The sequence below is a fragment of the Lactuca virosa genome, chromosome 6, assembly GCF_052849685.1.
Source record: "Lactuca virosa cultivar CGN04683 chromosome 6, Lactuca_virosa_CGN04683_v6, whole genome shotgun sequence".
Lineage (NCBI taxonomy): Eukaryota > Viridiplantae > Streptophyta > Magnoliopsida > Asterales > Asteraceae > Lactuca > Lactuca virosa.
The window spans coordinates 14,358,837-14,371,725 of NC_136431.1; the positions used below are offsets into that span (position 1 = coordinate 14,358,837).

Consider the following 12,889-nt stretch of genomic DNA (forward strand, 5'->3'; position numbering starts at 1 on the left):
GACTATTAATTTATTACTTTTTTTCGTACGGACGACTTTTGTGTTATTTTTTTTGCTCTGACTATCCCTTATATTATTTTTCTGTTTAGACTATTCACATGTTATTTTTTTTTCATTCAGACTATTATTGTGTTATTTTTTCATTCTGATTATCATTGTGTTATTTTTTGTTCTAGCTATCACTGCGTTGGTTTTTTCGGTTGGATTATCCCCATTAGAAATGCATTAAGGTCGAATCCGATCTGATCCGGTTTTGCCGACATCACAATCGATCCAGCTTGATCTTAATCCGAAACGATTTCAAACTAGTTTTGACCGGATTGAAGATGCTCGATCCGAATTTACTTATCCGATCCGGAATTTGATTTTATTTTTTAACAAAAAAAACATTTTTAAACACTCAAATATAACACAAAATGCAACATATGTTCATTATAAAACTTAAAACATACATCAAACATCAAAATATAAAGAGTTTTGATACTAATATCAAACTAGTTAACTCATAATAATAATAAAGTGACGTTATAACATTTTTGTCAAATAGTCTTCAAATTTTGTGGTTTTCTGCTTCGTGTCGCCTTCACTAAATTGTTCTTCAACCGCCACGCAAATGGATAAGGGGTCTCATCAATATCATCTTCTTCATCTTCGTCTTCGTCTTCATCGTCATCGTCTTCGTTTAGTTCCAGAGGCGTTGATAAGCCTTGTTCATATTCTTGTTCCATTATCTCCAGTTCACCATTATCCGCTAGTTGACCTTCTAGTGATGCCAAGTGTTGTGTACGTTCCACCGAATCCAAGTAATCCTTCAAGCAAACGTAAACCTTCACCGCAACTGGGGTAAGATTCGTTCTCAACATTAATAAAACCCTACCACTAAAAGAAAAAGCGAATTTCGAAGCTATCGTGGAAGTTTGGACGGTTAGTAAATTGCGGGTCATGACGGAAAGAATAGAAAATTTTGCTTCCTTTTCTCTCCACCAAGCCAAAAGATCCAAAATTTTAAATTGTGGTGCACTCATGAATTTTAAAAAGTTTGAGCCCATATAAATTCCAAGTTCCCTACTAGGGGTTAATGTGTGTGCTCGTTTGTTTTGGTCCTCCAAAAGGTAGTTATAGAGTTCGATATAAAAATCTGTTTGGCCTCCACTACTACCCGACGCACCATTAGTAGCTTCGGATACACCGATAAAAGAGTGTGGCATTTCGCCATATTTTCTTGCGTAAATGTCAAACAAATTAATAAAAATATTATTGAAATCGTTTATTTGGTTATGAATGTAGTTATAATCATCTTTTTGCAAATTTAAAGAGATTAAAATTTTGGTAAGTAAATCCTCTACGCCAGTAACATTGATACAAGGGTTTAAAGCCGCAGCGCAAGTAAAAGTGGTGGCATCTCTTTAAAATATTTGGCTAATTTTGCTATTATTGGTTTCGTAACCAAAACAAATATTTCACTTCTTTGTTCAAAACGTTCCAATTGTGCGGACATCAACCATAACTCATTTAGTAACAAATGACTTGTAGGATAATACACGTCCGATAAAAAAATTGTTGATTGTTTAAAAACTTTTAACATGTCCACAAACTCTTCCATCAAATCCCAATCAAAATCCGAAACCGAGTTTTTTCCTTTTGAAATTGTATCGTAAAATAATTGCAAATAGATTCTTTGTCGTGTCAAACTTTCAAACATCATGCATGTCGAACTCCATCTAGTGTCAACATCCCAATGATGACTATATGGAGTTACGTTGATGGAAAGTGCAAAACGTCCATATTTTTCCATTGTCACTTTGTTTTTTCCAAAAACTTTTGTTAACACATTTTTGAAATTTTCAATCGTAGAATCTATCATTCTTAAATCAACTTGTACCACAAGATTAATTATGAGACAAACACATCGAGCATGAAAAAACGAGCCATCCAAAATAGGTTTATATTTTGCAATTAATTTTTTTGCGGCGGCGGTAATGTTACTTGCATTGTCAAATGAAATAGAGAATATTTTGTCGCTTAAATTATAAGTCTCTATAACGCCTACTAAAATTTCAAATATGTGCCCCCGTATGAGGATGTGCAAAAAGTTCAAAAGCAATAACGCGTTTGTTCATTACCCAAGTAGAGGGGTCTATCCAATGTGTCGTGACGACAAGATAACTTTTGGGACAATTCCGATGGAGGACCAAACATCACACGTTAAAGAAACACCGGTTTTTATATTTAAAAATCCCAATTGCATGTCTTTTTTGGTTATACCCCAATACGTTATAGCATCACATCTAAGAGTAGTGCAACTTACTTGCCGATATTGGGGTTGCATTTTTTCCCGCAAAATCCTTGTCAATCGTGGGTTGTCGAAGTGGTTGAAAGGTAATCCCTCTTGAATCACGAACTTGCAAAAGCTTTCACGAATATCATCATTGTTGTACATAAAAATTGCCCCGCCGGGAGTAATATTCGGTTGATCCAAATCGCCTTGACATTTTACGGCCGAACAAGTTTTAGTTGCATGACTCTTCAAAGTACTATTGTCATCTTTACCCATTAACAACCCACACTTCTTGCATCGAGCTTTTTCCTTCTCGTTCGACAATAACACCATATCAAAATGTTCTCACACTTCTTTATTCCCACCGGTTGGTAAGATTTTCACCACCTCTGACTCTTGACCACGACGGTAAATTTCCTCGAGCTCATTTTTGTGGAGTGTTAAGAAACTAGAAGTCTAGAAGTAGTGAAATTTTGTGTATCATTGAAATCTAGCAAATGCCATCTATATATATATATATATATATATATATATATATATATATATATATATATATATATATATATATGTGTGTGTGTGTGTGTGTGTGTTAAGAGGGTCAAAAAGTCAGAAAATAGTCAAACTAGTCGTTTTTTGGAGCCTTTTAACGGTTAGAAAACAAAATTGATTTTTTTTTTGAAAATTCATGTTTTTTAACGGTCATAAAAAAACCATTTCAAACCGGTTTAAGATCCGGTTTTCGACGAATCCGGTTTACGATATGGGGTCCAATCCGATTCTGCGTCCGAAGCTCCAAACCGGTTTCGATCCGGTCACCAGTTTAGTTTGATCTGGTTCGGTTAAAACCGGTTTTGACAAAATCCGGTTTTCTGATGGAATCCGATTTTCGTGTGCATCTCTAATCCCCATGTTATTTTTCCATTCGCACTATTTCTGTGTTTATTTTTGTTTCGATTATATGTTATTTTTCCGTTTGGTCTGATTTGAAAAAAGAATAATTTACATGAAAGTAGGATTCCAGTAATACTAAAAGAACCTATATGTTTTTTATATGATGCAAAAATGGTCGAAACATACTTCTAAACCGACAAGAAATAGCAATGAACTTTAAAAAACAACCGATATATAGCAATGTACTTTCAAAACTCTCAAGAATGTAAATTATTGAATGGTAATAATGACAAAAACATTAGTCTGGTCAGATGCAAAAAAGAAAATTTTTTATATGAAAGTTAGGATGCTAATAATGTTAAAATTGGTCAAATACTGCAAAATTTGGTACAATTAGTCTATGCCTAATAGTCGCAGGTACATGCTATACTCATTTGACAAATTTCATTTATTCCAAAAACATTCAATTCCATTCCTTACAATTGACACTTCTTTCCGTTAACCTTTTATGATCGTTTGGTGTTGTATTGAAGTATCTTCTCAGTATGTGATTTCCATCTTAAATCGTTTAATAGATTCCCTATTCATCCAATTGTAGGTTATCGACACCTCCATCTTTTTAACATTCTCATCAATTCGGCCCCATTTTATTAATCTCTATTTGAAAATTTTAATATTTTTGATATATTTAGGGTTGTCCGTTGAACCCATTGAGACGGTGATAAAGGAATTCAAGCTTTTAACTGCATATCCTGGTATCTCTACCTTATCACATGCTTAAGAAATAGAACCTTAATTTACCAATTTCCTTAATGGTTTTGTCCCCGACTTAATTACGGTTGGTTACTTTTGTACTAAATGGGTATATAATGAAAACCAAGTTTTTTTTTGTTCTTTTATCTGTTTAGCATCGAAGCAATAAGAAAACATTGTTTTTTTAATTCGTCTTGAATAACCATTTAATAGCTATATGTAAAAGATACGAATACTCAGCAGTTAAGACCACAGACCTTACTCAAACGTCTGCAAATGTCTTGAAGTAAACATTCATTTTTCCATTAATTTATCATTATCATAAAATAAACAAAGACATCCTCATGTGTTTAAATTGTTTAATCCGTCTCATAATAACAAGTAAGTTATGTGCCAATTCTGTCTTTTGACATTTCCAATGAGTCACTGACAATATCTAAATCGAGCAAACATAACTGTTTTTATATTTATTGGTTAGGAGTTTCTTTATATTTAATATTGGGGGGGGGGGGGGGGGTTATGTGGTTCATTTTGAAGGAACATAAATAAGTTGCTATTTTTTGAAATAAACAATTCTATTTTGCAATATAACCATAAAACAACAATGTATTTTGAAAGTACATTGTCAAATGTTGGATTATACTTGTGTAGACCCGTTTTCATGCATGGTCAGTTATATGTAGCTGTTTCCAGTGTCACAAGTAAAAAAGTTTTAAGGTACTCATATGTGACGACGAAGACGTTCAACTAATAAAACAAAAAAATTGTCTATAAATTGGACCTTCAACGACTATATATATTTACCGATTTCAATGTATTTTCTACACATTTTAATAATACCAATAACCCTGATTTTTTTATAATTATTCTGCAATATCTATACACATTTGTATTTTATTTATATGTTCCCCTCATTTAATGCGAGTCATAATCTAGTTCATTAAGGAAACAAAAGAAACGGCTATGAGCTATCCTTATCTCCCTATTCTAATAAAAGAGTAGATCTTTTATCATGTGTCATCATATTAAACCTCCTAATTAATATTACGTCATTTGTCAATCTATTAATTCTCCATTTTAAATTTATTAGACCTCGTAATTAATGTGATGCTACTTGTCAATCTATTTGTTTTCCATTTTAAATTTTAAATTTTATATTATTGTTTTCATTAGTTCACAGATAAAAATTGTCTAATATATATTAAAAATTAATTTCACATATTATTTGAATCAACGATTATAATTTTACATAACTAATAAAACTATCTCTTAATTAATAATTTGTTTAAAAATTTATTTAAAATAATTGATTAATAATTTTGAGTTTTTACTATGAAAATTTAATTAGTTTTATAAAATTTAATTAACTTTAGTAATTTTATATATTTAATTAATTTTATAACCATATTTCCACATGTTATAAACTAGTTTTTTTAGAAAATCACACGGAATATTTATGCAATTTGGTCGATAACAAATTAATTATTATATATATATTAAAGTTATGAAGAAAAGGAATAGTAAACTTGTTATTTTTTTGGCAGAATTGGTCCCTGTATAATTATTGGACTTCAAAGTTAGGAATAATAAATTTGGATGTTTTTTGGCAACTTTGCTCCGCATTCTTTAACCATTTTGACACTTTTGGTCCTTGCAACCAATATTTTTACACTTTTTAGGAAGCTTTTAATATTTAAAGTTTGGCCACAAAACTTTAACGGTTTGACAACTTTGATCCCTTTTCTAAAAAGTTGCAAATTCCTACCCCTTTAAATCTTTAGCCATTTTGACACTTCTGGTCCTTGCAGTCAAAACTTTTACATTTTTTCATAAAAACTAGATGTTTTTTTGGCAACTTTGCTCCTCATTCTTTAACCATTTTGACACTTTTGGTCCTTACAATCAATATTTTTACACTTTTTAGGAACCTTTTAATCTTTAAAGTTTGGCCACAAAACTTTAACGGTTTGACAACTTTGATCCCTTTTCTAAAAAGTTGCTAATTCCTACCCCTTTAATTCTTTAGCCATTTTGACACTTTTTGGTCCTTGCAGTCAAAACTTTTACATTTTTTCATAAAAACATGAAAAAAACGGTCCGGGACAAAGTCCGGGCTTTTCATCCTTGCACTTTCTACGTCTGTCATATTTATCGATTCGCAAACAACATTGAAAGCTTCTGGTCCCCACGTAGCAGGGTAACCTTTCTAGTTGTCATTAAGAGTGGTTTTATTAAAAAAAAATAAATTCACGCCTTTTAAAGTGAAAAGGTTAAAATATGCTGGTTTTTTTTGTCATTTTCCTTTAAAAATATAGTATTACTTTGTGTTTGGATTTGGGATTGTGTTGGCCGATTTATACAAGCGCTCGACTCCTCGTAAACTCAGTCCCATCAGTGTGTGTTTCTGCGTGAGAGAGAAAGCAGAGAACCATGGAAATGGAATCAATGGCGTCGGCGATCGGAGTATCAGTACCGGTACTCCGATTCCTTCTCTGCTTCGTTGCTACTATTCCTGTCAGCTTCTTTCACCGCCTTGTCCCCGGTGGCCCCACCGCCAGACACCTTTACGCCGCCTTGACGGGCGCCCTGCTCTCTTACATTTCCTTTGGATTCTCTTCGAATCTGCACTTCCTCGTGCCTATGCTGATTAGTTATGCGTCAATGATCATCTATAGGAAACGATGCGGCGTAATTTCCTTCTTGTCAGCCATGGGTTACCTCATTGGATGGTACAGTATTTACATTAGATCGTAAATTTTGAAATTTCACTTTCATTTGAATTGTATTGAGAAATTAGGGTTCTTCTTCGTCAAATTCGTATGCTTTAAGTGCTTAGCATGTATTACTTTGTCTAGTTAACATAACTAATTCGATCTCGGGGTTTATTATTATTATTATTATTTTTCTGCATGAATTTGATAAAACAAACAGTTTTTCAATCTCAAATAAAAGTCATTATTATGTGAATGCAGTGTGATACATTTCCCCCTCTTCCATTACAAGTACTGATTTATAAAATTGTCAGATTCAGAAGAACAAATTAATTGCTAACCAAGCTTGTAGAATTTCAACTTCATTTGAATTTAATGGTCAAATGACCATATCAAGGACTGATGATTCATACAACTGCATGTCTATTTGGAACGAGAAATCAGAACATTTGATAAAGTATACATTTTTTAGATAATGACCATTTTCCCTGTTCTTGAGAAAGTAACAACTGTTTTCAGGATTTTAAAGTTTGTAGTTTTTACTAAAAACAAAAGGCTAAGATTTTATAATGTATGTATTCTTTTCTTTATAATCAAGGAATTCAATGGTCAACTTAACCTATTTATCTTCCTTGTGTTTTGTTAATACTTAATACCAATTAAGTTCAGACTATTCTTTTAAGATATATTACATTCAATAGCCTGAAAATCAAAGGATTAATCATTTTTAACCATTGGAATTCATGTAGCCATGTATACTACATGAGTGGAGATGCATGGAAGGAAGGAGGCATTGATGCCACAGGTAAACACACACACACACACACACACACTCTATATTTCATCCCAAAATGAAATGACTTTGAGCTGAAAACATTAAATTTAATCCATCTCTTATACCTTTTTATGTAGGATCTCTCATGGTGATAACATTAAAAGTGATTTCATGTGCAATTAATTACAACGATGGATTATTAAAAGAAGAAGATCTTCGCGAATCCCAAAAGAAAAACCGATTACTCAAATTACCAAATTTAATCGAATACATCGGATACTGCCTCTGTTGTGGAAGCCACTTTGCAGGACCAGTTTATGAAGTCAAAGATTACCTTGACTGGACCGAAAGAAAAGGGGTAAAATCGTAATTTCAACTTTCAAAATTCCTTTTTACTCATTTCTTTAATCTTCCCTCATTTGAATTCCACTTTCTATACAGATTTGGACAAAATCTGAGAAAGGTACACCATCACCATTCTTGGCAACATTAAAAGCTCTTCTTCAAGCTGGTTTTTGCATGGGATTATATTTATATCTTGCCCCAAGTCATCCATTATCAAGATTCAGCGAGCCAATTTATCAAGAATGGGGATTTGTGCAACGTTTGAGCTACCAATACATGTCGGGCTTTACAGCTCGTTGGAAATATTATTTCATTTGGTCGATTTCAGAAGCTTCTCTTATCATTTCGGGCCTTGGTTTTAGTGGTTGGACGAATTCGCCCTCGCCTAAACCCCTCTGGGATCGTGCCAAAAATGTTGATGTTTTGGGTGTTGAGTTTGCTAAAAGCTCAGTTGAATTGCCACTTGTATGGAACATTCAAGTCAGCACATGGCTTCGTCATTGTAAGTCTTTTCCTTCCAAGTTTTCAGTTCAAGGGTAAAATGGTCATTTTTTCTCATTCATGTTAAAATTTGACCAATCTTGTCTTTTGGAATGTAAGGGTAAAATTGTCATTTGGTCTCATTCATGTTAAAATTTGACCAATCTTGTTTTTTGGAATGTAAGGGTAAAATGGTCATTTAGTCTCATTCATGTTAAAATTTGACCAATCGTGTTTTTTGGAATGTAAGGGTAGAATGGTCATTTGGTCTCATTCATGTTAAAACTTGACCAATCTTGTTTTTTGGAATGTAAGGGTAAAATGGTCATTTGGTCTCATTCATGTTAAAGTTTGACCAATCCTGTTTTTTGGAATGTAAGGGTAAAATGGCCATTTAGTCTCATTCATGTTAAAATTTGACCAATCTTGTTTTTTGGAATGTAAGGGTAGAATGGTCATTTGGTCTCATTCATGTTAAAACTTGACCAATCTTGTTTTTTGGAATGTAAGGGTAAAATGGTCATTTGGTCTCATTCATGTTAAAGTTTGACCAATCTTGTTTTTTGGAATGTAAGGGTAAAATGGTCATTTGGTCTCATTCATGTTGAAATTTGACCAATCTTGTTTTTTGGAATGTAAGGGTAGAATGGTCATTTGGTCTCATTCATGTTAAAACTTGACCAATCTTGTTTTTTGGAATGTAAGGGTAAAATGGTCATTTGGTCTCATTCATGTTAAAGTTTGACCAATCCTGTTTTTTGGAATGTAAGGGTAGAATGGTCATTTGGTCTCATTCATGTTAAAGTTTGACCAATCCTGTTTTTTGGAATGTAAGGGTAGAATGGTCATTTAGTCTCATTCATGTTAAAACTTGACCAATCTTGTTTTTTGGAATGTAAGGGTAGAATGGTCATTTAGTCTCATTCATGTTAAAACTTGACCAATCTTGTTTTTTGGAATGTAAGGGTAAAATGGTCATTTGGTCTCATTCATGTTAAAATTTGACCAATCTTGTTTTTTGGAATGTAAGGATAAAATGGTCATTTAGTCTCCCATTAAGACGGTTTATTTAATCTAATATTTGTTTTTGTGTTATCAGATGTTTATGACAGACTTGTTCAGAAGGGAAAGAAGGCTGGCTTTTTGCAATTGCTAGCAACACAGACTGTTAGTGCTGTATGGCATGTAAGTTTAAATTTTTACTTTTATTCTTTTAATTTAATTTTTTTTTTATAAAATTCTTACAAATTAAAACTATATATATATATATATATATATATATATATATATATATATATATATATATATATATATATATTTGATAATGACAGGGATTATATCCTGGGTACATGATATTCTTTGTTCAATCTGCTTTGATGATTGCTGGTTCAAGAGGTAAAGAATCTTTGATCATCACTTCAAGTTTTAGTGTCTGTTTGGTCTGATGGAATGGAATCACAAAGGATGGAATAAATCATTTCATTCCATTGTCAGAAATTTGCTAATTAGTTTTTTTTTTACTTTTTTCTTATTTGTGTATGAGCAGCCATTTACAGATGGCAACAATCGGTCCCACCAAATATCAAGAAGATATTTATGCTCATGAATTTCGCTTACACCCTTCTTGTCCTAAACTATTCATGCGTTGGTTTTATGGTTAGTGTGAAATTTTATTTTGTTTCTTATTAATAAACTTAAAAAATGGATATTAATTTTATTATCATATTAATTTGTGTTCACAGGTGTTAAATTTCAATGAAACACTGGCTGCATATGGGAGCGTATACTACATTGGAACTATCATTCCAGTTGTTCTAATCCTCCTTGGTAACATTATAAAGCCAAAACCAATCAGATCCAAAATTCAAAAACAAAAGTAACGTTTTTCATATTTTTCTCTCCCTTAATTCCCAATGAAAAAGCAAACATTTGCCATGCAAAATCATTTCTTAGCTTAGCCTAGGATTCCCTTAATTAATGTAGTAAAACTAATTTATTTTGGTGCATGTTTTCCACAATCTTGTATCATTTAAGATATTTAATATCAGATCTGTCACGTCTTTTGCTTTATTTTGACATGTTTTTGTTTTCCCTTTGATTGTGGGTTGGGGTGGGGTGGGGTGGTGGTGGTGGGGGGTGTCAACCGCCCTTATGTATAGGTGATGGTCTGACTGAAAGCACATTCCCGAAATGGAAGGCAATTGGTTTGAAAACTTGTAGGGTCTAATATTCGTTTGCACTTATTGGTCTTCAAGAAGGCAGCTGGAATACTGCTCATTTGTAGCTAAATTATTTCCTTGAGCTATAAAAAAATGATTTAGTTTTTTGATATATGAAATACGAACTTTATCTCCAATAATTGGATTGATCTGTTGCCAACTTTTGCAAAAATAGGATACTATTAAATTACACAAGTTAATGGAGAAACTGGAAGTCTTTTGTAAAAAAAAAAAAACTAGTATTTATATATAATTTTTTTTGAATGCCATATCTTGGGAACCTGTTTGAAGCCTCAACTTGTTCCAACTGGCAACTGGAGCTAGGAATTAGACGGAAAAAGAAGAAACCGTTTATTTTTGGAAAACTATTCGAAACCTCATCCATAACCAAATGGAGCAAAGGCATAAATTATGTCAAAAAATGACGATATATAAGATTAAAAATAACTAAATTTAACAGAATTCACAACAAGCTCACGTACAAAAGTGGGGCCAACGATTTTGATGTCTTGTATCGCTCAAACAATGCCAAAAAATGTAACCAACCCATGAACATCTTCTAAATGCTTGGATGAGCTGAAGAAATGTCAAAAATGACTGCTTAATGAAGATTTGGTATCTTCAGGTTCGAAGCGTAAATGACTTCTTAATGAAGATTTGGTATCTTCAAGTTCGAAGTTCGAAGCGTTCAGGGAAATCCCAATAACATATCCACTCACAACAATCGGACGGGAGGACATTTATTAACATCAATGATGAGCTGGATGAGTTTGAAGCGGAAGAACCTCTACATCGATACATCGGAAGGAATAAAGTGAAGATAGTGATTTCTAGATCGAGTTCAAAAATTCCGAGGCAAAGTGATATCGATCATTTTAAAGATAAATTTAATCTATATGTTCAACTCCAAGAGCACAATGTTGAGATCATGGAGGAAGCCAAAAAAGAATATAAAGAAAAACAACTTGGAAAAAAAAAAGAACGATTTAGAAATTTTGAAGATGAAAGTCGAAGATTACAATGAGAATGATCTAGAGATATTTATAACGGTCAAAGGAAGCATCCAAGAAATATATAAGAATGTCTAATTGATTTTACAATGTTCGTTATTTTTTTTTGCTATGTTTTTGTTTAATAATATTATTATTATTTTAAATTTTAATCAATGCAATGTGTTAATAAAAATCTAGTATTTTTATTTCATTTAGTAAATTAAAAAAAAATATAACTTAGTTAATTAAACAATTGAAAAATATATTATTTTGACGATATTGTGTGTTGGGTATAATAAGTTAAATGTAGTGTCATTGGGGTGATGAGATGATAACAATGTGAGAATATTTTTTATGTGGTCATGTAGTAAATATACCCTTGGGTCATGACCTACAGTACAACACATTTGCATCTACTTAAAAGTTAATTTAAACGTTATTGAAACACATATTTTATGTGTATGAATCAATATCTTAAGTCAAGAATCATCGTTCTTTTAAGGGAAAATGACTTGTGAAGGTAATTATTTTTTCGTCTTGTTTATGTTTATGTAATTTTTTTTGTACACATTTGACAATTTAACTTGTTAAATGTGTTCACATATTACTATTGTCACCTGCTATAGTTAAATGTGTTCACATATTACCATTGTCACATGCTATAGCACGTGACAATGGTAATATGTGAACACATTTAACAAGTTAAACGGTCAAATGTATACAAAAAAAAGAAAGTTGTCTAAATATGAACAATTTTTTTTATAAATTTCTTAAGATTTTTTTATAATTTCTTACTAGATTTTTATGATATTTTTTTCATATAGGTTTTTCTAATACAATGTTTTAAGCTTTGCATATATATATTTTTTTTAAAACTTTTTTTATACTTTCATATACTTTTAATACAAGTGTATTTAAACAAAGTATTTTATAAATATTTTAATTTTTTCTTACAAGTTTTTAACACTTTTTTTTTACAAATTTCTTAAGATTTTTTTATAATTTCTTACTAGATTTTTATGATATTTTTTTCATATAGGTTTTTCTAATACAATGTTTTAAGCTTTGCATATATATATTTTTTTTAAAACTTTTTTTATACTTTCATATACTTTTAATACAAGTGTATTTAAACAAAGTATTTTATAAATATTTTAATTTTTTCTTACAAGTTTTTAACACTTTTTTTTTACAAATTTCTTAAGATTTTTTTATAATTTCTTACTAGATTTTTATGATATTTTTTTCATATAGGTTTTTCTAATACAATGTTTTAAGCTTTGCATATATATATTTTTTTTAAAACTTTTTTTTATACTTTCATATACTTTTAATACAAGTGTATTTAAACAAAGTATTTTATAAATATTTTAATTTTTTCTTACAAGTTTTTAACACTTTTTTTTTATTTTTTATTTTTATATTTTCATACAATTTTTTATAAC

General features: G+C 31.2%; 1 protein-coding gene across 1 annotated transcript; it reads left to right on the forward strand.

Annotated features, from left to right (window-relative positions):
* The first annotated feature begins 6,260 nt into the window (after positions 1-6,260).
* Positions 6,261-10,303, forward strand: LOC145120916 (lysophospholipid acyltransferase 1-like). The gene is made up of 8 exons (XM_079056706.1): positions 6,261-6,651; positions 7,383-7,438; positions 7,546-7,766; positions 7,850-8,255; positions 9,333-9,418; positions 9,565-9,628; positions 9,780-9,889; positions 9,976-10,303. Exons 1-8 carry the CDS (start codon positions 6,353-6,355, stop codon positions 10,111-10,113), a joined length of 1,380 nt encoding a protein of 459 aa, XP_078912832.1. The 5' UTR covers positions 6,261-6,352; the 3' UTR covers positions 10,114-10,303.
* Positions 10,304-12,889: the final 2,586 nt, after the last annotated feature.